The following is a 26,417-nucleotide window of genomic DNA, read 5'->3' on the forward strand; positions in this document are numbered from 1 at the left end:
TTACTATGACAACAAATGAACACTACATCAGCTGCCTGCTGACAATCACATGATTGTGATCCTATTACAAATCCACTGCTGCAGACTTATCGGGACTTATCTGTTGGAAATGATACAAGGAACACTTGATAAAATTGTGGGGGTGTTTCTGAGTCCCATCAATTCCCGTCGCCTGCTACATATTTAGGTCACACGAATCGGCATCCAGCATAACATACACATGCATAACACACGCCTGTACTCAGCGCAAGGTCATTTTGTTTGTACTTCTATATTGAACGTCCACATTCTATTATTTCTGATAATCAATAAGTAATTCAAAAAATGCTGCATTTCTGACAATCCTGTATGGGGGAATGAACAGCCTTGGAGTACTGCACTCTCTGAATACTTTTCTTGTTGCACCACATTTAATTTTTTCTTGATTTATCTTCTTTTTTTATTGCAATATGATCTTTTACTTGTCATGCTGTATCCCCACATTCTAGAGAGTGAAACACTGCCTGCTTCACTTTTGCACATTTGAGGATTTTTGCATATTTTAATTAAAAAATAGGTGTTTTTCAAATACTAGAAGACACGTCACGAGGAAAATAATCCGTCGACACCATGGCTGACCATTTCTTTCCTTGAAACTGCCGTGTACTAGTGACAGTTTCAGAAACAAGTATTCATAATTCTGTGTTTCATAACAAACCTACATTATGTAAATGAACCTAAGAAGACAATCCTGTTAGGTTGCAGGTTGGGACTTAACAGACTTATAAACTGATGTTATGCTAGTATGCTAATCTAAAATTGTGTGCCGAATAGACATTAAATTTGTTAAACATCAACATGTTAATGGCGTCATTATGAGCACAGTCTAGCATTTATCTTCCAGATTAGCTTACTGTGCATGCATAGATTACATTTGATAGAGCTGCTAGCATGAGTGTAGATTCTTAGTCCTCAGTCCATTCATATTTCGTCTTTTCTACAAAATAAAGATGAAAAGTTTAGAAGAACTTGAAGTATTATGGTGAAAACAGTGTGTGGCACAGAAATTCAACAAGTGTGCTTATCTATAGACAACAGTAAGGTGAAAGACACTGTTTTGGAAGAACTGTTGCAGCTATGGTTTTGGTATCTTTAAAGTGCTTGCACAGTTTGCATTTTGAGTTTTTGCGCTTTGAAGCTGATTCAAAATGCAGCAGAAGAAATTTCACTCTGCCTGTCTTCTGCTGCTTTCTTGCTTGCTCACTTTTCCTTGCTGTTTCCATCAACCTCTTTATCTCTCTGTTGTTTTTTAACTCGCGTATGAATGTGAATACGGTGGAAGCTGACAACCAGGACTTCATCCAGGTGACGTTTTCAGCAGCTTTGTGTGCTGAACCTCGAGGTCATGTTGTCTCGATGCTGTTTCATAGAACTGACCGTCAGAGGAACAGCTAATTAGAACACAAAGCCATGTTTATCGTCCAGTGTTTATGTTGTGTTCTTGTGTTTGGCCACAATGAAAAATATTTCTCACAGATGAAATATTTTCTTTGCTTGTGAAACTCGAGCTTGTTGACCCGGGAAGCTCTCTGTGCTCATGTACGGCTCTAGATTAACCTCACTGTCCTCCTGCTTCAGGTACTATCTGTCCATGCGGACCCCTTCAGTCATAATATCATTGTCAAGCGGCAGCAAACACACAGCTGCTCCCACAAAAGCAACCTGCAGCTCGAATCATAACACCATTGTGATGGATGGAGGCTCGGCGCAGGTTCGGGCCGTTTGCTCCAAAAATAACTGCGATGGAAGAAGAGTACGTTCTTCTTCCGGTGCTTTCCCTGCATGAATGAGGTGTTTAGATTCTCTCGTCATGCAACCTGAGCAAACGCTGGTGTGTGTTTGTCGTAACGTTTGCATCATGTTGGGACAGAGAGTGATGCTGAGGCTGGTTGCGTGTTCATGTGGTTGTTTGACTTTAAATTTCCTGTTCGCAGTCACCTGTTCCAACATCTCACCTCTGAGGTATTTGAAACACATAAACAACCACACATCTACACTTTAATGAACTCTTGTTGATATAACAGAGTATCCTCAGTTGTACCCTAATGGAGGCTGCACAGTGGCTTGGTGGTTAGCACTTTTGCCTTGCAGCGAGAAGATCCCCGGTTAGCATCCCGGCCTTCCCGAGATCTTTCTGCATGGAGTGCTCCCACTTCCTCCTTCTGTCCAAAAACATGCTGAGGCTAAGTGGTGTCTTTAAATTGTCCGTAGGTGTGAATGTGATCGTTTGTCTCTCTATGTAGCTCTTTGATGGACTGGCAACCCGTCCAGGTGTGCCCTTCCTTCGCCCTAAGTCAGTTGGAAAAGGCTCCAACCCCTCCCTGACCTTAATGAGGACTAAGTGGTGTTTAGATGGATGGATGGAAACCTAATGGACAATCTGAACTATTACTGTAACCGATCGTTGGAAGCTTTATCAATCAACACCACAAAATGACAACCGCAAACGTTTTTTTCTTATGCTGATGTAGTTATTTTTGACAATCAACACAAAATTTGCTCCTAAAATGACATCTTGGCCATAAAAGCACCATCATAGTAGACTACGGCACATCTTCAATAAGTGACCCCTTGCAAGGAGGCATTAAGTGTCACAGAAGTCTTTGTCATGGTGCCCCTTTGCTGGCTAAACCTGCACACTGCTCTCTGCTTGAACTGCATGTAGCTCCAGTCACTGCCTTCCTCTGGTAACTACAGTGTCACTGCAAATGAGCTGCCGTCTTCCATTTCATTAAACAGTAACAGGCTTTAACTAAGAACCAAGTGTCATGACGAGGAATTCCAAAAAAAAATTTAATGAAACTCCAAAAAACTTTGGGGGCGGGGGGGGAGTCCTCTGTTCAGGAAAATGTCCTCTCTTAAACTTTACATAAAGATCTTCATTTTCCTTTTATGTAGAAATCAGTGTCCATTTGTTGTTCTATAAATGTTTCCAGTTTAAGTTAAACAGGCCTGCAGTTCAGCTGAAAAGTCCCTGAATTTTCCCATCATTAGTTGCAGCTAAGTTCCTCTTGGCCTCTCAGTTGAGTTTTGCTGTGGGGTGCAACATTTTATGTATTTTTTTTTTTTTTTTTACAGCATCTTGTTACTGTAGTTGGATATGTAGAATGGTCATTTTGATCATGATTTCAGGATTTGCGTCTTTTTCCTGATGGGACAGCATGTTATAGATGAGTAGCTCTGGAACTGTGGTAATGTTGAAAATCTGGGGATTTTTTCTTTCTCTCTTTACAGTTTTTTTCTATGACGATTTGTGTAACTATGGGAAGATTCAGGGGGTTTGAAAACATTTTTATCCAATTAGGCTGAAAAGGTTTCCTGATATGCCCCACAGTCATTCAAAATGTCCCTTGTCCTCAGTTTTCAAAAATATCACCTGCACCCGCAGAAATGTCCCCAAAATATCCTTCCTCTCTGAGAATATCCTCCTCTTCTAATTAAATTTCTTGTCCTCTCAATATTATCCTCTAAGTTGTACTGTTTCTAAAAATGGCCCAACTTTCTGGAAATATCCAAAAATGCTCCCAGTCATATTGTAAACCTGAAACTGTTCCTCTTAGAGACAGGAAGAATAACAGGAAGGAAAAAGTCATAAAAGGAATCAGAGTGTGATTGTTTCTCTGTACGTAGCCCTGTGATAGACTGTTACCTGTCCAGGTGTCTCCTGTCTCCACCCTAAGTCAGCTGGGATAGACTCCAACCCCCCACGACCCTAATGAGGATTAAGCGGCGTACAGATGATGGATGGATGGATGTCTTGCAGTAAAAAAATAGCCCGTAGTGAGAAAAACCTGACTTTGAGTATGCTTTCTATGACTGAAATTTCAATTTGTGCACAAGAAGATTCTGTTTTGGAAAATCTGTTTGTTCCTGGTAAACATGTTTGTTCCGCTAAAATTAAGCGGTGCTGTGTTAAGGTTATATATAGATGTTGCATTAACACACACGTTACAGATATGAGATGTGGGTTTTGTGGTCCCAGTTTATGTCCAGTGCTGGCAGCTGTGTGTGTTTGTGCACGTACTGTTTTTTTTTTTTAAATTGTGCCATGAATACACACATACATGAAATGACGAGAAGAGATGCTCGTCCCCATCAGAGACAAACATATTTTAATGAGGCCGGGGACCATTGTGTGCCCAGATATTAAAGGTCAGGAACATGACAGAATTCCTCTTCAACGCTGAAATCACTCTCTTGTTGTTTCAGAGTTTTACTTTGAATTTCTAAAAAATAACAAAAAAATCCCTAACATGCCTCCTGGGATTCTTCTCACTAACCCACTTTCCTCCCACTATTCCCAAGAACTACACAGTGAAGCTGAATCAGTATTTTGATAAGCGATGAATAATCACGATTGGAAATCAAACACACACTGCTAACTTATTGTGGAAACTGTTATTTTGTTGCTGCGGTGACTTATTTCCCCCGGAGGGTTTAATAAAGTCTCATTTGTTTTGATCTGATTACAGCATTTCCAGGTAGGTTTTCTTTGCTTTGGCCTTCAGACACGCCACATGAAATATATCAGCTGAACAATTAACACATTTCCCAACACTAATCAAAGACTGTCGGAGTGAATGTCAGATCTCTTTTTACATCATTTAATGCAGCTGCTGGAAGAAGCCAAACCAAATTTTGCAACTTCTTTTTGGTTCTAAGTAAACATGACAGATGTCCAATGCCTCAGAAAAATTTTACATTTGTAGCATCACAGTTGTTCCTAAATATGCAGCGGTAATTGTGGAATGTTCTAATTAGAAGATTATAATTGAAATGTGCTTCATGATGGCTTTAAAATTCAGAAAAGACACAAATAGAGAAATCCCTCTGCTCTCTGTTACGTTTTAGTGTCGTACGTGAAAATCACAAAACACTTAAAAATTCACATCTATTCAGCTACAAACTGAAATGTCCATGATAATGAAACTTAACTCTGATAAACAAGGTTGCCACTATTTTCTTGTTCTATTAAAAAGTTCACATGGATGCGACATGTTGGACATTTTACAAGCACAGAGTAGCTAAAAGACATTTGGTCCTCCTTACTATGTAATTGTTCTTTCCCAGTAGCTGCAGATTTGATTAAAATATCACTAAATTCACAATGTAGCTTTGTTTGACAATGTCTTTTACATCTGTTTGGTGAGTTATGGTTTTAAAATCAGGGTTTTAGCTGTGCAAAGTAGTCACTGTTTTAATCTAGTTCTGTTGTCTGACAACACAAACAAGAAAAAATGATAGTGAGAACAGATTGGTTGGAAATTTGTCAGTGTAAAATGCAGTACATGTGAGCACAGAGAGCAGGAGAGAAGTAAAATGATGCAAAGTGTCTGTTCAGTCGCTGTGGTCGGCCACCAGATCTCAGTGTACAAAACCACCATTTTGCTCTGTGATCATTTGAAGTGCTTATGTTTTTTGGAAGTCTTTGGTCTCCAGAAGCTCTAGCATTGAGTTGGACTTTGCTGCCACCACTGTTGCTTAACCCTTTAAGCTTCAGTGTACCGCCGGCGGTACACCTACTAATTTGCATAGGAATTTCAAGAATGTCCAACGGGTGCAAACGCGATTATACAAACACTATACACCGATGGAAAGCTTAGATTCTCATGAATCCGCCGGTATAAACCACTTTCAGATGCGATTACCACAGCGGGTGAGAAAAACACATTTGTCCGACAAAAACAAATATTCATCCATCCGTTCTCTATACACGGCTTCAACGCACACAGCGCGACTCACATTTCCGGGTTTATTATTACACACAAAAAAAAAGATTCCACAAAAAACGGCCATAATCCAACCTTTTACATCCAGATGACACAAGCCAGTAAACTATTTTGTCCAAAACATGTCCTGAAGTCGGTATAAAATCCCCGAATCGGTCATTTTCAAGGAAGTGCACCTCCCGATGCGCGTCCAATATTCCCCGTATTTTTCGTAATTTTTTTTATTTAAAAATAGAATATTAACGATTTTTTGTACTGAAAACGGCTGGAATTGACTGAAGCTTAAAGGGTTAAAACTGCAGAACTGACTACAGCTGACCAATTACAGGAACAAAAGAAACAAGAAAAGCCCTGAGAGAGCGCAGTACTCCGCCAAAGCTGTTCATTCCCCATATGGCATTGTCAGAAATGCAGCATTTTTTGGTAGAAATGCAGCTTGAAACTTGTGACGGACATCATCATGGGTTTGTTTGAATGAAGCCGAAAGAAACATTGATGTAAACGTGACTTCAACGTGACTTCTTTCTCAATACAATTTGTAGCAGAGTGATGAAGCAGCCATGTTACATATTCCAGTCTGTAAAGGCAAATGAATAGAATTCGTGCCACAAAACATGTAAAAAAAATACTGTTTCCATTCAGAACAGAACACAGGTCCAATAGAGGCTCGGATATGTGCAGATTATGTAGATAGAAAATATTACAAGACTGACTTAGAGCACAATAAAGAAGCATGAAACACAGTCAGGATAAATAGACTAAAAGGTTATGTAACTTATCCCCAGCAGAGGATGTCAAATATGTATTTTTTTTCTTTCATGATTCCGTCTGTAGTTGTTTGGGATACGTGATCTCAGACAAACAAGCTCCCAGTCCTGCTGGTGCCTCATTGTTTCACACAGTTAGAGTTACAATGGTTTTATTAATGAAGGGGAGGGTACAGCCATAAAATTACAGCGCTGTGAGTACGTCCGAGTTTCTTTTAGCTGGCACAGTTACATCCAAATCAGACATCAGGGCTGAAGCCAACAACTTGTTTTTTTGTTTGTTGTTTTTTGCGTTTGGCTTCATAATCAAGTTCTAAAGCGAGACTCCACCCAAAGCCTGACTCTGAGTATCAAACATTCACCTCAGGAGCATTGAAAGGTGATTTAACGGCTGGAAACAGGTGTTAAAAGAACCAGAAATACCTTCATAGGGCTTTGTTCTGCAGTAGCAGAGCATCAAATGTTTCTCTGTATTTAGTCAGATTTTAGGTGGAGTCTCACTTTCATGCTTTGATTCATTTCTATAGAATCAGAATGTCTTTGTTGTCATTGTGTGAGAACAATGAAATGGGAAGATATAGACAGATTTTGTTATACAAAATGTTTTGCAGATTGATCCTGACTTTTTATTATTTTTAAACAATACTGACCAGTAAAATCATAGAAAAAATATATATTTCATCATTTTTCATCAAAAATCTACATTCAAAAATTATATTTTTTAAATTTATGTATGGAAAATATCTAGTAAATTCACTGGAAAAAAAACTTCATCACATTTGAATCAAATGTCTCTATTTTCACAAACAACAATTTGACTTTTTACAATTTGTGACCATAAAATTTCAGTCTTTCTACATTTAATTTTAAAAAAAAAAGATCCTTTTACAGATATTTTATGATATTCGAAAGGAAAATTGTACATTTTAAGGATTGAGATATGGGGGGGCAAATATTTTACACTTGATTTACAGATTTTCTTTTATTTAAAAAAAAACAAATAATATGCAGTGAGATCACAGAAAAAACCTGTGAAAAAATTGTGCAAAAGTTTATGAATGTCCACAATAAAAGTGTGTAGTTCTACAAACCGTTAATCTATTGTTTTACAATTTGCAAACATAAAATTTCTGTTTTTCTGTATTTAAATTAGCAAAAAAAAGTAATCCTTTTACAAGTGTTTCATGGTATTTGGAATGAAAATGATCAATTTTAAGGATTGAAAAAACTATCTATAAAATGAAATTCATTTTAATATATATATATATATATATATATATATAATTTTTATATTTTTTGCAAATATGTAATAAAATCAACAAATGAAAAATGTGAAAAAAAATAGTGCAATGCTTTATGTATGTCCACAGCAAAAATTAGTAAACTGTTTGTTTGAAGTGTGTGGCCGTACAACTACACTGTTTTGCTGTATTTATATCAGGAAAAAGTCATGTCAATTTTCTCAATTTGTGAACATTGCAGAATGCCATCATTTTTATTTTTTATTTTTCTGGCGTTTTACTATTTATTTTTTATAGAATTTTAATTTTTAGAATAGAATATATATAGTAGCCCCACAAGGAAAAATGTTACAGTGTAATTGTGTTTAATTTGGTTTGATTTCATTATCTGGAGAAAAAATCTGCTTCATTAATTCTAGTTATTAGATTAGATCATCATTTTCACTCTGTGTAAGTTTTTTACTGAAATAATACATTTTTAAAGGTTGTTGCTGAAAGAATTCCTTTCCATCTGTGCTTTTAAACCTGTCTGCTGCTCGCTAACATTAAGATTAATGGTCGAGTCTTTCACCGGTGTGTTCTCCGTCGTGCTGTTTTTGCAGTGAGTATTATTCTGTCTGTCATTCTGCTGGCAGCGACAACACATCGAGTGTTAATTCATGAGCTGCAGCTACCTGATCCTCTCTCTCTCTCTCCACCCATGTCTCTGGCTCTCGCTCGTCCCCGACCCACTTAATTGACTGCAGGAAGATGAACAACAAGTGTTTTGAGAACATTTTGTCCCGACTCTCTTCCTCCACGCCTCCCTCTCCTGCCTCCCGTCACCACCGCCCAAAAAAACATTTTTCAGACATTTGCAGCACACGTTCACCTTCCAGCTTCGCTATGTGGCCGAGCGTGAGGTGATGTTCGGGAGTGATACTGTTGCCGAAGCAGGTCAAGGCAGGTTTTACAGGTAGCTGTGTGTCCGTGTAAACACTCACAACACACAGTTTTCTGGAAAACATCCCCACAGCACAGCAACGTTCAGTAGATGGTACAAAAGTCGACCGTCAAACCTCAAAGATCTGAACAAAATGTGGCAAAGTTTTTGTCTTGTTTGCTTATTTTTGGATCAGATATCATCTTAATCTCACTTTTTCATCATTTTAAACTGCATTTGATTAGAATTTGTTGGCTTCCATGGCTGCTTTATGCTAAAAGTCAATTAAACTCAAAGTAAGATACAGTATTTTTGTATCAGAATTAAAGTATTGAATATGACTTTAATTCTGATACAAATGTTGCAGAAATATTTCAATCTTTATGGTATAAACCAACAAGAAATATCACAATATTCTCAACATCTTTCACTAAATAACTTAAATAAATTTACCACAAACAAGAAGATTTAATTTAATTTGTCTTTGTTAGTTCCACAGTTAGGGGTGACAAAACATTCCAATAAACATGTCTTCTGTTTTAGCTGCTTTATTTACCAGATTTATTTATTTTAATTTGTTTCATTTTATTTGTTCATTTATTTTTTTTTATTCATTCATTTATTTTCTTTAATTCTGTTATTAATTTTTTTTCTTATTTCAGTCCATTTATCTGATAAAAATTGAGCCCAAAATTATCCAATCAGGAAAAAATCTGATTTGTTTTTAAGCATTGCAGCATCAGTCCTGGCTGTTTTTTAAAGGAATTATGTCTTTTAAAAAAAAAAATAGAGTGATAAACATATAATAATTTGTCTGATTCCTCACTTTCTGATTTGCTCATCTGAAATCTGCTGTTCAGTCAAATATTTAATCAAAAACACCTCATTTTAAAACAAATAATTAAAAATTATAAAAATAAACACTTTGAACTAATTAGATTCTGTGACCAAAACAAATCTATTTGTGGTGCAAGTAAAAAGCTATGACTGCTTTAGATGCGACCAACGGTCATTAAACAAAAATTCTGATGTTTTTCTGCTGATCTGGGTTGAACTGCAGGCAGTGTTTAAGCAGAGCAGTCAATGAAACTTTTTGTGTGATTTCTTACACTATAACTGAGTCATTCTGTACAGAGGACATTTTTGAATTCTCTCTACTTCTAGATGTGCAGGACTTTAAATTACAGTAAAAAAAATGAGTAAAAATGTGACGGAGTAACAACTGCACAGAAACTGCTCATTCTTCAGATTGTTAACTTAAACTCAGCAAAAGGCGATTTGTCTCTGTCGGACAGTTTCAAAGTGTGGAAGAAGAGGAAATATGGTCACAAACATAACATCTAAATAAATAAAAGCTGTTTTCTCTGAGGCCAGAAATGTTTACTTTCTGCTCACTTCTTTCCATGTATCTGATTAAAAAAATAAGATTGCAGCCAAACCTTTTGAAATAGTCTTTTAAAAATTTGCAATCACCAGTGCTTAACAAACTTAACAGTTTGTTTTAATTGAAGTCAGAGAACCTCAATAAATGTGGGAGAAATCCAGAGGTGAAGGATAAGAAAGTGAATTTCATCCTGCCGTTTATTGATTTTAACATCCTCCCACCCTGATCTGCCTCCACACAGATAAATATACCAACAGCAGCAGTTTGTGTGTTTGTATATTTGACCAGATGTGTGTTTGGAACATATAGTCGCCCAGAAGAGCGATGGAGCGATGGGAGTAAGACAGAGGGCTTCGCTGTCACAGAGCACTGGGGTTGCTGCTGAGGACGTAATGGAAAAATCACTCAAGATTACCACGAAGCACAGGAAATGCTCTCAATTGGGCCTGATTGCCTCGCATGAATGTGTGTGTGTGGATTCCAAACAGAGCTGCTGTTTATTGACATATTAAAGCTCCTCTAAAACAACATGTGAAGGAACAGACCGACGCTGATGTCGAATCGGCTGCTTTCAAACCGCTTGCACAAATTCCCGTAAAATTTCTGCTTTTAGACAAATGAACAGTCTGTGTTTTCTATTCTAGGAGCAGCTAAGGATATCACCTGATACCTTAACCCAGGGGTGCCAAACTTATTTTAGTTCAGCCTAGTTTGGTCTCAAATGACCACTACATTAACAGCAGAATAACCTCAAAATAAGCACAACTCCAAATGTTTCCTTTGTTTTAGTGCAAAAATGTATGCTGTGAAAATGTTCACATTTAAGGAATTATCTTATTACAAAACATCATGAACAACCTGATATTTCTTCAGAAAAATGAGTTTAATTTCAACAACATTATGCCTCAATTTATCATTTCCACATTAGAACTTCCAGATCAGAGTTTTGACAACGGAACAAAACATTTAGTCACAGCTATCTGGAACTGAATGATGTATTTTATTCTATGATCAAAATGACAAAAATCAGACAAAAAAACCCAACAAAAACAAGACACAAAAGGATGAGCTAGTATTTTACTTTATGATTAAAACAACTTGTCATGGTGAGAAATTATTTAAAATTTACAGTTTCACAAATTTACAATCTGCAGTTTGTCTTTTTTACACTTTCCAAACTGGGTCAGAGGGACCCTCTGGTGGGCCAGTTTTGGCCCATGGGCTGCATGTTTGACATCCCTGCCTGAACCAGACATGAAGTTTACAATAATTTTTTTCCGTTCATACTGCAGTTCATTGGTCCTCGTGTCTCCTTTTCCCCTGTGTAACTAAGCCACAGAAGAACTGCAGCTGTTTTACCATTTTTCTTTCATTAGATTTTCTAAAGGGCTGAAAAAGACTCTTGAATATTTATACTAATAAGGCCGTTCCGAAGTAATAACTGAATATAACACGCTCCTGAGCTTGAACTGATCCTGGATCTTTACGACGAGTTCATGATGAACTAGAAAAGCACTCGGAGAGCGCAGACCTCCGCCAGGCCATCTCTCAATTGTACAGAGTCCTTCAAAAAAAATCCTGGATCCAGACGGTGATCCGGATCACCTCCAAAATCTAATCGATTGTTACTTTTGCTCTTCCGGAGATTCTGTAAAATTTTGGTGAAAATCCGTCCATAACTTTTTGAGTTATGCTGTTAACAGACAAACAGACAAACTCCGGTGATTACATAACCACCTAGCGGAGGTAATAATGTTTTCAATTCATATCAGGTAAATATAAAGACAAAGTAAATACAGAGCTTTAAAAAGAGAGACATGTAGAATAAAGAGATTTCAGAGAAATGTCACAAATTTAAGCAGATATCTGGTTTCCCGAATGAATGACGCGTCACAAGCTGCGTTTCCATTACCCTTAGATATGCGCAAAATGTAAATGTCACAATAAAAAACTGGTAATGGAAACACCTGAATTTCGAAGAAGGACTAAAATATCGCTAAAAAGTTTTTTCGCTCTCATGAGGTGGTTTTTCAGACATTTCGATATTGAAAAATATCGCAAAAGCGCAATGGAAACATTTTTTATGCAATTATACGTCATTGGACGTGACGTACCTGGTCACATGACCAGTTCTCTCGGACTAAACATGGCGCGGTACGTGTGGACCATACTAGACAGCAAACAGCAGAGGAATGCAGAGTGTTATAAGGAGATAGAAGCGGAAATGAGGGAGAAAGGGTTCGACATCGAAATCTCGCGGGATGATATTTTACAAGAGTTGCGATGCTTCGGCCCAGAACAACCTTCGATGGAAACACGTTCTAAGCGCAAATATACTGTGTCGAAATTTTAGAAATATTGCTTTTTTTGTGAAATTTTGTGAAAAACTGTAATGGAAACCCAGCTACAGATAAATACTTCTAGGATCATCGTAAAGATAAAATTCTACCAGTTGTCTGTATTTTTACAGCTTCTGGCTCAGATAAATGGTGTATTTTTAGCATTTTTTTTAAAAAAGCAAACGCACCTTTCAAACTCCCAAAAGATGAGCTGGTTCAAAGCCCAGAAATGTTTTAATTTCAGTTCAAGCCTGCTGTGTATTCATCTCAACATTCTTGACATTATAACAAGTAATCCTATCGATGAATAACATGAAGTTTAAAGCACAGGTGATGACAACCACAATGACTGAGCGGATCAAACGGCACAAAGACTACAAATGCAATTATTCTGCAATAAGTCAATAAACACAGAACTGGGTTAATGAATGAATATGTTCGTTCTCTTCCTAGTTTTTGGTATGCACCATAAATTGCAGCCACTTTTTGTCCTGCGAGACGTTTTCACATAAATAAATATCATTCCATTAGTGGCGCCAAACACCTGCAGCCACTTAATATTGAATGTTCCCGTAGCAAGGTGATGTGTAATACTAAGATTAGCATCAGCAGCCGTTTAAATTCAATCACAAATGCATTAAATCCATGTGCTGCTTCCTCCAGGATTCACACCTGATGTGCCGGGAGTCGCCTGGAGGTGAGATGTGCAAACAGGCAGCCAGGGCGTCGGAGCGTTAGTTTTTCACACGAGGAAATGCAGAACAAGTGCTGCTTTTTTACCAGTGTCAGTGTGCCTTTTAGCAAGGTACAGTCCAAGGCTGCTAGAAATGAATGTGAAAACACTTTGTTTTTAAGTTTCTTATGTGCTTCAATTAAGGTTTCAGGCGCTTTTCGAGCACCAAATCACGAAAACTAAGAATTGCTGACAATGTTCGGTATTTTTTTGTGAACCCAACTTGAACTTTTAGGAAAAAAACTTGGTTCAAAGCCAGCTGTCAGGCTCCACTGCCTCTGATATGTCATGTTATTATTCCTGGAGACCTGAGGTACATTAGCATACCGCTCATGGTTCAGCTTTGCCCGAGATCCAGACGCCTGCCATGAACCGCTGCAGTCCAGTCGAATGTTGAATTAGAGGGGAAATGATAAAAGAAAAGTGCCCTAAATTTGCAGTGTAATGCTTCATTTGACTAAATATAACACAGATCATGAGTGTTTTTATGTATTTTGCAGCAGGCAGGTTGCTCATCCAGCCAAATCTTCTGAGTGCAAGATCTCAGGATGCTTTAGGGGATTTTTAAATCATTTTGCACAAATATTCACTTAAGCTCAAAGATCAACTGATTAGATTTCAGTGTTTAATGGTCAGATGTCACTGTGACCTCATGATGTTCTGCAGAAAGCACCACAACTCCATGAGATTGTGAGAAAACATTTTTGCATTTAGTCTCACATCGAATCGTTGACGCGATTCTTGGGAACTGCTGGGAGTCTTGAAGCTGCGGTGATTGTGTATTGATCTTCTGTGCTGTCGGGCGGAAGACACATTTCAGAAGCTGTAAATTCTTTGCAGCAATGTCCAAATTTGAAGGACTGTCTGCTGTCATGGGTACAGTTTGTCTTTTATCAGAATCAAGCCAAGTCAAGCTTACTGTCTTTCCATCTCTGCACTCAACATATAATAGTGGAGTGAAACAGTATTCCTCTTAAGACCAATACAAGACAATAACTATGTCAAAAGCAAAAAATATATACATATTATTTTGACAGAACTTGAATTGTAAAAGAACCAAACTTCAACTAAAAGAAGAGAAAAAAGCGAGAAAAGTGGATTACTGTCATATAAATAAGTATAAAAATAACTGAAAATGGAATTTTGTGCTTCCTGAGATGTGTAGGAGTTTAAATATGTGCTCAAAAATGGCTTTGTGTTTTAGAAAACATAAGTAGTAAAGCAGTAATCTGCTTTTTTGCCCAAAAAATGTGAATAGATACAAGGAATTTGTTTTGTTGTTTAATACTATGAAGTCACAAACTTTAAAATTAGATTTATTATGTTCATTTTGTCGTCTTTGCATTATGTATGCACTAACATTCAGAAGTTTGGGGTCACCCAGGCAATCTCATTTTTTACATGAAAACTCACTTTTATTCATGGGCTAACAAAACTGCTCAGGGGTTTTCTAATCATCAATGAGCCTTTCAGCACCATTAGCTAACACAATGTAGCATTAGAACACAGGAGTGATGGTTGCTGGAAATGTTCCTCTGTACCCCTATGGAGATATTCCATTAAAAATCAGCTGTTTCCAGCTAGAATAGTCATTTATCACATTAACAATGTCTAGACTTGATTTATGATGAATTTAATGTTATCTTCATTGAAAAAACTGCTTTTCTTTCAAAAATACGGAAATTTCGAAGTTACTCCAAACTTTTGAATGGTAGCGTACATGAATTAAAATTGCTCCATATTAGTTAAGCTTGCTCAAAAATTTGTTAAAATTGCTTTAAATGAGTTAAAGTTGCTCTACTTTAATTCGAATTGCTCTATATCAGTTAGTTGCTCTATATTAAAATTTCTCTGCATTAGTTAAAGTTGCTCTAAATGAGTTAAAGTTGACCTACACTACTGTTCAAAAGTTTGAGGTCAACCAGGCAATTTCATAACCTGGCAATAGCCAGATTAATAATTGTGTAGTACTTGATCGTACTCCACAATATCAATCTGGGACCGCTCCATGTAAATCCGTTCGGAGGAAAGAGGCATGGATTGGACAATGCAACAGTATGTCCCGCCTCTGACAGGTTTGTTTTTAGCCAATCGCGGGATCTTCACAACGAGCGGAGCCAATTGGTAGATTAAACTCTTACCAAAACCCGTAGGTAAAAAAGCACAAACATCTTTACCGTCCAGAAATGCGCAAAGCGCCTCTCGTTGTTCTTCCGTCAAAGAAGCGATACGAGATTCAGCTAAAACTGACTTAATAGCAGCATCTACACGATCGTTGTCCTCCGTTGCCGTGTTTGTTTTAATCTACTGGCGCTTGGTGTCGTCTTCACACCCGGATATCCCGCCCCACACACGGATACTGCTGCGTGATTGGCCCGTGCCAACTTGGCTCTGTACGAACAGTGAATGCAGGAGCGGTGCAAGATGGTTTCTTGAGAGATTTGTGAACTCACAAATATCGCGAGAAATCAACTTGCTTGCAAGGTTAGCAATTTCATGTTGTAAATGAAAACTTTCCTCTGTCCCCTTATGTAGATATTTCATTAAAAATCAGTCCTTTCCAGCTGGAATAGTCATTTAACAATTTCTAGACTTTATTTCTGATTAAGTTAATGTTATCTTCATTGGAAAAAAATGTTTTTCTTTCAAAAATACGGACATTTCTAAGTGACCCCAAACTTTTGAACGGTAGTATATTTGTGTAAACTAAAGAAACGCTCATGTCCTTTAAAATCATCTGTTCTATGAGTTTAAACAGACATGCATATTAAGTGCAACAATGATGACAATGATGAAAAACTGATTTTTTTTTTATAGAGGAGTCAACAATAAAACACATATATTAATTATGAAATTCTTGTCTATTTTTTCCATCAAAACACAAGTTGACTCATCAAAGCTGCAAGTATTAACCAACAACTGAGCATTATTCTAGTGCAAAATCATCATATCTTTGACTTACTTCTCTCTATAGGGTAATCAATAAAGCCGACCACATCAAAGCCAAACATGATGGGACAGAACAGACTTTTCAACGGTGAATCACGGCAGCTCTCAAACGGGATTGTGAAACTGCCTTTTTTTATTTATTTTTGGGGCTTATAAAAACAGAACAGTTGCATAAGCTCTGTGCTTCAGAAACAGGCACGCTCCGTCTCCTTCCTGGCCTGTCGGGGCGGCTGTATTTTTGAAAACACCTCGGGCTGAATGGCTGCATCAAGGAGATGTTGACATTTTTGTAGCGATCAACCATCAAGCCCAGAACGGCTGCATTCATGACCAACCCTGTCGTCTTTCAGCGCCACCGCTCTTATCTCTCTGGCTTCTCTTTCGCTCTCTCCTCTGCCTGCAGTTCAACCCTCAACTTTCTCTCTTTCGCCATGTCTGTTCCACCTCCTCCTCCACCACCTTTCTCATCATTTACAGTGACTCAAAAAACCCTGAGGGCATTTGAAATATTTGTGTGTAGCGTGTGATTTTTCATGAGAAGTGTCCATCATGCAAGCGCATCAGCTTGACTTTGTAGCTCAGATTTGCATTCAAAGGATGCATTTTCCCAATTTGTGCATGTACTTCTATCCTTGTATGATCTGTTCAGGCAGTGAAGTTTCTTCAGTCTGCACAACTATGCATGAAAATTTCCCAGGTTTGCACCATTATTTATCTCTCAATGTTCCTTCTCTGCAGAGACCTGAAGCTGGACAACATACTATTGGATGCGGAGGGTCACTGTAAGCTGGCTGACTTCGGGATGTGCAAGGAGGGAATCCTGAACGGAGTCACCACCACCACCTTCTGTGGGACGCCAGATTACATCGCACCTGAGGTAACCCCAAAAACACAAAAAATCTTGACGTCTTTTGCTATTTAAATAGATATAAATATAACTAAAATATGCAATTTTGTGCTCCGTTATGTGTAGGACTTAAAAAATTTGCTCAGAATGTGGTCAAAAGTGTCTCTATGCTAATATATATATATATATATATATATATATATATATACATACATACAATTAAAGCTGCGAGCAGCATTGGTTGGGTCCTTGCATCCTTGCTGGTCAGCGAATCCACCAGGTGGCGATGCGACTGGGAGTGTATTTCGACTTAAGGCCTTTTTGATGGCAATCGATCAAAACTGTCCACCAGGTGGCGCTATCACCGTGAATGTATATCGACCTAGGTATGTTATCAGGGCTGTACTGTGATCACACATGTAAAGTTTGAGGCAGATTGAAGCATGTACAGGCTAGTTAGACAGCACTTCCTGTTTCACAATGACCCATCCACCAGGTGGCACTCTCTCTGTGACTGTAGTTTGGTCTACAGAATTCATCAGAGCCGGACTCTGATCACATATATAAAGTCTGAGGCAGATGAGAGCATGTAGAGACCAGTTACACAGCATTTCCTGTGTGGTGGCAAATCGTCAGAATTCTGCTGGCTATCGTTTCCACTTTTTGCGACATTTTGATGACTTTTAATCTCTCATGTCTGGTGTACATCCTGGCCATATTTCACCTTTGCTGAAGTTACCCTATTTGAATTGATAGCTTTTGAAAATGTGCAAAAATTGGTCCAAACTTGGTCCAAAATGTGACACATAATTCAAAATGACTGACCTACTGTTGTGTTTTGGGTATTGTTGTCAATTACATTTTTGTATATCTTGACAAGTTACATATGCCTACCAAGCTTCATAACTGTAGGTGATACATCCTGGTTGTACAGCCCATTTGAAATTTTCCAGGTGGCACTATTGAGCCATTTTGGCTCACACCTATGTAAGTTCCATAAAATATAAAGATTTTTGTCAGTCCTGATGTGGATGCAAATTTTCACACATTTTCAAATATTTTTAGGTCTTCAAAATTGCAATTCAAAAAAGGGCCAAGAAATATAAAGAAGGAATCCATGGGTTTCAAGAGGGTACTTTGGTGCTCGGACTTTAATAGCCTGTAAAAATAAGTAATCGGCCCTATTGCCCAAACATGTGAACACATTCAAGGAATTTCACTTTGATACACTGCACCTGAGGGAACTCCAAAAAAGCATTAAATTTCATCGCCTTTGCTAAATAAATAAGTATAAATATAACAAAAAAATGCTAATTTGTGCTCCCTGTCATGTGTAGGAGTTAAAAATATGTGCTCAAATTGTGATCAAAATTAACTCCATGCAAAAAAAAATGTAACAAGCAGTAAAAACAAGTGATTTGTTTTATCATGTGAAAACATTCAAGGAATTTGACTTTGTTACATCGCACCAGATGTAGCCCCAGAAACACACAAACATGAGACTAAAGACGACCTCTCACCAGTATGAAGCTATTTGACGTGTTAATTTACATACTCGGCTCTGATTGGATCGTTATTTTGCACCACTTTCTGGCACTATGCTGGCACACTCACTCCTGACAGATCATCAACGTGAAAACATCATAAACAGGGAAACAACTGACTCAGGTTTTTCGCACATCAGGGCGTCAAAACCGGTCCGATCGGTCATCTCCGCATCGTCGCTCTTACCTTTCACCTGTGTGAAATTTGCAAATGTCAACCTTTTCCTCCTTTTGTTTTCAGCACTATGAAGTGGGATCAAAAATTCAAAAATAAAAGACAAAAATCTGATTGAAATTTGGCCACCATTTTGCACTGATGCATTGTTCCCAGTGCTTCCGCCACATTTGAGACGCTTCCTGTAAGTCCTGGATGCAGTAGATCTTCTTCTGTCAAAACAATGGCATCTTAGTTTATATTTGATTTTAGAGGTAAGGAAGAAGGTGCAGGGAGCTGTGATAAAAACATTTCAAATGCATGGATATGATGCAGTTGGAGAACGTTTGAGTCGGATATTCCAGTAGGACTTGCTGTTGACAGTCTGATCCCATGACACAAATTTGCTGTGCAAAAGTTCATGAATGTCGAAGAAAATGACAAAGATATGATGTTTACTGTCTATTTCACTTCGAGGTCCATGCAAGAATAGCAAAATTGCTGCCAGTGGTCACAAAAGTGCATCTTGCTGTGGATTGCGCAATGTCAGGCAGAGTTGTGACTGATGAAAGTTTACCTGTGTCTACTCTTTAAATAATCAATGAAAGTGGCTGCACCAGGTCTAAATTGTGGATATGAACTACAGAGATCTATTCTTCAAAAATAGACCAATCTTTTATTTGTAGTTTTAGATGAGATGTACTTGGCCCTATTATACAGAAAGGAGTCCTAAAGTGTCTATGTTTTCTTAACATAAACTACCGGTGGCAGTTTTGTATGAAACAGGGCTTCCACTTCAGACTCTTGTTCACCACGTTAACATTTATTTGCCAGTACCAACTGGATTAGTGACTTTGCAGAGTCTACTGCACTTTATGTTAACTACAGTGCCTTGTGAAAGTATTCGGCCCCCTTGAACTTTTCAACCTTTCGCCACATTTCAGGCTTCAAACATAAAAATATAAAATTTTAATTTTTTGTCAAGAATCAACAACAATTGGGACACAATCATGAAGTGGAATGAAATTTATTGGATATTTTATACTTTTTTAACAAATAAAAAACTGAAAAGTGGGGTGTGCAATATTATTCAGCCCCTTTACTTTCAGTGCAGTAAACTCACTCCAGAAGTTCAGTGAGGATCTCTGAATGATCCAATGTTGTCTTAAATGACTGATGATGATAAATAGAATCCACCTGTGTGTAATCAAGTCTCCGTATAAATGCACCTGCTCTGTGATAGTCTCAGGGTTCTGTTTAAAGTGCAGAGAGCATCATGAAGACCAAGGAACACACCAGGCAGGTCCCAGATACTGTTGTGGAGACGTATAAAGCCGGATTTGGATACAAAAAGATTTCCCAAGCTTTAAACATCTCAAGGAGCACTGTGCAAGCAATCATATTGAAATGGAAGGAGTATCAGACCACTGCAAATCTACCAATACCCGGCCGTCCCTCTAAACTTTCACCTCCAACAAGGAGAAGACTGATCAGAGATGCAGCCAAGAGGCCCATGATCACTCTGGATGAACTGCAGAGATCTACAGCTGAGGTGGGAGAGCCTGTCCATAGGACAACAATCAGTCGTACACTGCACAAATCTGGCCTTTATGGAAGAGTGGCAAGAAGAAAGCCATTTCTCAAAGATATCCATAAAAAGTCTGGTTTGAAGTTTGTCACAAGCCACCTGGGAGACACACCAAACATGTGGAAGAAGGTGCTCTGGTCACATGAAACCAAAATCGAACTTTTTGGCCACAATGCAAAACGATATGTTTGGCGTAAAAGCAACACAGCTCATCACCCTGAACACACCATCCCCACTGTCAAACATGGTGGTGGCAGCCTCATGGTTTGGGCCTGCTTTTCTTCAGCAGGGACAGGGAAGATGGTTAAAATTGATGGGAAGATGAATAGAGCCAAATACAGGAGCATTCTGGAAGAAAACCTGTTGGAGTCTGCAAAAGACCTGAGACTGGGACGGAGATTTATCTTCCAACAGGACAATGATGAATGGAATGGTTCACAAATAAACGTATCCAGGTGTTCGAATGGCCAAGTCAAAGTCCAGACCTGAATCCAGTCGAGAATCTGTGGGCAGAGCTGAAGACTGCTGTTCACAAACGCTCTCCATCCAACCTCACTGAGCTCGAGCTGTTTTGCAAGGAAGAATGGGCAAGAATTTCAGTCTCTGGATGTGCAAAACTGATAGACATACCCCAAGTGACTTGCAGCTGTAATTGCAGCAAAAGGTGGCGCTACAAAGTATTAATGCAAGGGGGCCGAATAATATTGCACACCCCACTTTTCAGGTTTTTATTTGTTAAAAAAGTTTATAATATCCAATAAATTTTGTTCCACTTCACGATTGTGTCCCACTTGTTGTTGATTCTTGACAAAAAATTACAATTTTATATCTTTATGTTTGAAGCCTGAAATGTGGCGAAAGGTTGAAAAGTTCAAGGGGGCCAAATACTTTCACAAGGCACTGTATATTAAACCAAGTCAGTGTAAAACAAAGCACTGTGTGTTGGATCCAAAACCTGAAGACACAATACCAAAATGAAAGTTCAAACTACACTTCTGGGCACTGCAGGTGTAGATACCATAAAGATGCATTCTACAGCACATTTAGTCCAGTCTAGCCAAGACAAGCCACACTCCAAGAGCACCATAAAGGAACAAACCCAAGTTTCTGATCGCATCTCCGATATGTGTGAATGATATGAGAGTTTAACTCTTTGTAAATGATGTTCTACTTTAAAGCTGTAAAGAGTTTGGTGTGATTGTTGACTTTAATTGTTCATGTGTTTTGTCTAATGTTGTTTTAAGAAATCAAAATGCTAATTTGTACTTACACATCACCACGAATGGGTAACTTGATGATCAATCAATTAATAAAACATTTTTGTGGATGTAACTAATATCTTGTTGAGCTGGTAAAAATTTCTTCACGTGTTCTTTGATAAATGTTTCTTGACATATTTGTTCCTTTGCATGTGTTCAGATCCTCCAGGAGCTGGATTACGGTCCGTCAGTGGACTGGTGGGCGCTGGGGGTTCTGATGTATGAGATGATGGCAGGACAGCCACCGTTTGAGGCCGATAACGAAGACGACCTGTTTGAGTCCATCCTCCATGATGATGTCCTCTATCCAGTCTGGTTGAGCAAGGAGGCCGTGTCCATCCTGAGAGCGGTCAGTTCGCGGGAGATGTTTTGTGTTGTGTACTTTGACTTAATCAGTTGAAATGAATGCATCAGAGCAGAAATTCCGCTTTATCTTAACAAATTTGACAGCTCCATGCTGTTCTTAAGGCTTCAACACCAGAAGATCCATACAAAACTGTCTTGGAGTTCAGGAGATAAAGAGTTAGTTTTTAAAAGACTGAATGGTATAAACTTGATTGCAACAAGTGAGAAAAGTTTGCAGTTTGCTGTTTTCTTACTAACAACCGCAAAATGTAACTGATTAAATTATCTTAATGTGGAATTTTGGACTCCAAAGTATTCAATTTACTCAGTTTTGTATAGAAAACAGCAAACTGCAAACTTTTCTCACTTGTTGCAATCAAGTTTATACCATTCAGTCTTTTAAAAACTAACTCTTTATCTCCTGAACTCCAAGAAGTTCCTGGGCTTTTTCTTTTTTTGCTCCTGTCACATTTTTACTCACTGTGGGTTTATTTTTCACTGCGATATAAAGTTCTGTAACCTTGATAGAAACAGAACAACCATGACTAGAAGTACAGATAACTCAGATACCTTCTGTTCAATATACCAAAGGTAAGAACATCAGTGTTTCCCCTGGGTTGAAATGGCTGTGAGGTGGTGGGGTCACTTTCAGCTGAAAGTTGTTGACGGGGGGGATTATATATACTATCGGGCCGTCTCCGCCACAGCCGCCCCCCCCCAGTTTTGCACTGCACTTTGTTTTTTTTGTTTTGTTTTTTTGCCGCGGACCAGTGAGGCGGCAATGTCGGCAGTATTTTAATGAGGCGGTGGCCTATACCGACGAGGTGGGCCGCCTCGCTGGTTATATGGGAGGGGAAACACTGAAGATAAATCACAAAAAGAAACTTTGTTGTTGTTTTTTTAGAATCAACACATACATTTTCCAAGTTTTCTAATTTTTTTAATGATACTGCAAAAAATATAGTGACTTTACATATTATAGATATTGTCCTACTTGCACTACAGTTCAAAAGTTTGGAGTCACTTATGAGTAACATTATTTTTGAAACAAAAACATTTTTTATGAAGATAACATTAAATCAATCCGAAATATCTTCAAAGGGATACAGAGACTCATTTCCAGCAACCATCACTCGTGTTCTAATGCTACATTGTGTTAGCTAATGCTGTTGAAAGGCTGATTGATGATTAGAAAACCCTTGTGCAATTATGTTAGCACGTGAATAGAAGTGGGAATTTTGATGGAAAACAGTAAATTGCCTGGGTGACACAAGCTTTTGAATAATAGTGTAGATTTTGGATTTGTTCTTTGCTTTGTGTAAGCACAGCCTGCAGTTCAGCCTAACAGCCATGGAATTTTAGTCACATGACATGCATAGAAGCACAAAATGTTTAGGTTTTTTTTAAAGAATCTAGTTGGTTTATTTTGGGGAATTTTAAAACAACAAGACATGTAAAATGAAGTGATTTTGATGAATTAACAAGACATAAAGCTTGGATTGGTCCCGTTTTCTGACACAACAGCCCGTCGAGTTGTCTATTTTTACACTTCCTGCCTCTGATAAATTGCATTATTTTGATAGTTGATAAAAGACTGCATGAGTTTCCAACCTGCTGGTGGCATTTTAGGCTTAATAGGTAAAATGTACTGTTGATTTGACTAATGATTTGGTCCCATTTGCTGAAGTTCTTTTAGAACTGGAGTTTTTTACTCCGCCAAGGAATACGAAGAGTTATGTGTCAACTGGCATATATTTGTCCATCTGTTTTTCTGTCTGCCCGTCTGTTAGCAACATTACTTGAAGATGGACTAACAGATTTGGATGAAACTTTCAGGGAAGGTCAGAAATGACACAAGGACCAAGTGATTAGATTTTGACAGTGATGCGGCGTATAGTCTGGACGGATCACGGATTTGTTAAACATTTCTGTGATCCGTCCAGACTACATATTTAGATCACACGATTTAGTATCTGTACATAATGTACACATGCTTGTGCTCACTGCAAAGTAATTTTTTTTATAAAAATTTTCATCCGTCAAAAATTGTACAAGTACCAGCAGCCTGCTTTTCTAGTTTATTATATTGCAGCCACAGTATCTCAGGCTTTTCACATGTCTGCAAGATAAACATTTTTAGTGCAATCTTTCAGAACTCTGTGTTCCTTAAGTTGTTTTTTCTGTTGTTCCTTGGATTTCTTTTTTTGCGTGTCTAAAGAAAAAGTGGTTTTGTGCACTAAATCTCACACATTATGAGGAACTGTTGTCCTGATGAGCCATTACAGATTCAACCTGTTCTTGTCTTCCTATCCGTCGTCTTGTTTGTCTGCTGTCGTCTCTGGTCACATGCGAGCAAGGATGCAGCCTTTTTTTAGTGTCGTTTGTTGATCTGTGTTTCCTGTTGCTCTGCTGGAAGAACATTGGATAATTCCCTCTCTATTACTTTTGTCTCTGTGTGTTTTTTCAATGTGCGTTTCGTTGTGTGTGTGATGCCACTTTTTCCGTTTGTGTATTTGTTCGTCCAGTTTTTCCATCACAAGCCCTGCGTTTACCTTGGCTGTTGGTACGGCTTGGACTGCAAAGCCTTGTGGGAAAGTGTGTGTGTTTATGTTGGACAATGTCTTGGACTCTGACCAGTCGCTTGACCGGCGCTCTGGGCTCTGATTGGTCGAGTCGTCCAGCTGAAGGACCTCCAGTCATATGATGAACCCTCTCGACTCACAGCTCCACAAAAGTTCGAGTACATGAGAAAATCCTGAAAAAAATCTGAAGTCAAACAGCGGCTGCATTGCTTTAATCTAGCAGAGTGACTTTCAACTAGTCTGTCTAGTAATAATGATCATTGATGAAGAACTCTGAGGCGCAGATAAGTTTTAAAAGTACTTATCGGTCAGAACATCACATGTTAATAAGATCTCATTGGAAGACAGTCTCTAGTTGGCAACTAGCAGTCGGCAAAAATATTCAACCTGCTCATATATCAGATCTAAAGGCAGTTTTAGCACTAAAGGCTTTTTACCATAATTACCATTGGCTTGTTGGCCTTGTTACTTGCAGAAAAAGAGAACATTGGCACAATCAGAAGGAGAGAAATGTATTTAATAACAAAATCCAAGCCAGACTCCAGCCTATTTCTAAGACACAAAACATTTAACCACAGGTATCTGGAACTGAATGATATAGTATTGTACTTGATGATCAAGTCAGACAACAAAAACGACAAAAAAAAACGACAAAATATTACAAAAATGAGATGCAAAATGACAAAAATGAGACACAAAAAGACAAAAAATGAGACAACATGAAACAAAACAAAAAAGAGAAAAAAAATTGACAAAAAAGTTACAAAGTGACAAAAACGTGGACAAACAACAGAAACGAGACAAAATATGACAAAACTAATAAAGTAAAAGACAAAATGACAGAAATGACAAAAAGCACAAGCGAGACAAAAAGGAAACACAAAACAGCAAAAACCAGAAACAAAACAACAAACATGAGACAAACGACAAAAGTCAGACAACAAACGATTAACAATATTTTGTCTTACTTTAGGATCAAACAGCTTGTCATGCTCTGGAAATTATTTTAAATTTATAGTTTTACAAGTTTAGAATTCACAGTTAATGTCTTCTGTCATTTTTACACTTTACAAAGTTGCCCCATGGGACAGATTGGCACCCTGATCTATAATATGTAGAGCTTGCATTTTTTTTCCTGTTTTGGTAACACCTGTTACACTTACTGGATGAGTTGATTCAAGATTTTACCAGTTTTGTTTAATAAATTATTTTTGTGTGTTTTCTTCAATTTTAACTGAGTCATTCTTCACAGAGGACATTTTTGAGTTCTCTCTACTTCTAGAGGTGCAGAACTTTATATTGCAGTGAAAAATGAGCCTGCAGAAGGAAAAATGTGACAACAGCAAAAAACACACCAGAAATAACATAAAGATGAGCCAGCGATGCATTTTAAGATGCAACCAGTGAGTGGACCGACACAGAAAACACACATTCACACACATATAGCTGGTTTATGATCGTTTGAACTTGAAAGTGAATGATTTTTCTATTGTTTTTTCATGTTCAACAGCCTTTTGATTCACATTATCAGATCTATTTTTGACCTTTTGGTGACTGTGTGTTCTCTGCTTCAGTGTAAGAGCTATTTTCAGGTGAAATGAATAAGTATGTCTTCTTTACCCATAAAAACATAAATAAATACACTGTCAGCTGAACAAAATGATAGATTCTAATCAGAAAATTAAACAAAAATCATATTTATGTTGTGGTGGACTTGATTTTCTTCTTTTCATAACGACAATGTCTTGTGCATAATTAGAGAATCTTGGTCCTTTTTTTTATCTTTTATCAGTTTATGACGAAGAGTCCGAACAAGCGTCTGGGCTGCGTGGTGGCTCAGGGTCTGGAGGAGGCCATCAAACTGCATCCATTCTTCAGAGAGATCGACTGGACGCTGCTGGAGCAGAGGAAGATCCGGCCGCCATTCAAACCTCGCATTGTGAGTGACAAAAAAGGGTTCTGTTTCTTGGCGATGAGGCTAAAATGTGAGCGTTT

At 38.1% G+C, this 26,417-nt stretch overlaps 1 protein-coding gene across 1 annotated transcript in view; it reads left to right on the plus strand.

The window, feature by feature from the left end:
• LOC110957547 (protein kinase C epsilon type-like) overlaps window positions 1-26,417 on the plus strand; it is a 128,992-nt gene that overhangs the window by 97,732 nt on the left and 4,843 nt on the right. The window contains exons 12-14 of the mRNA XM_022203605.2: window positions 16,842-16,980; window positions 21,656-21,844; window positions 26,215-26,361. Of these exons, the coding sequence (XP_022059297.1) occupies window positions 16,842-16,980; window positions 21,656-21,844; window positions 26,215-26,361 (475 nt within the window). The remainder of the gene's footprint in view (window positions 1-16,841; window positions 16,981-21,655; window positions 21,845-26,214; window positions 26,362-26,417) is intronic.

This window comes from Acanthochromis polyacanthus, chromosome 15 (assembly GCF_021347895.1).
Source record: "Acanthochromis polyacanthus isolate Apoly-LR-REF ecotype Palm Island chromosome 15, KAUST_Apoly_ChrSc, whole genome shotgun sequence".
Classification (NCBI taxonomy): domain Eukaryota; kingdom Metazoa; phylum Chordata; class Actinopteri; family Pomacentridae; genus Acanthochromis; species Acanthochromis polyacanthus.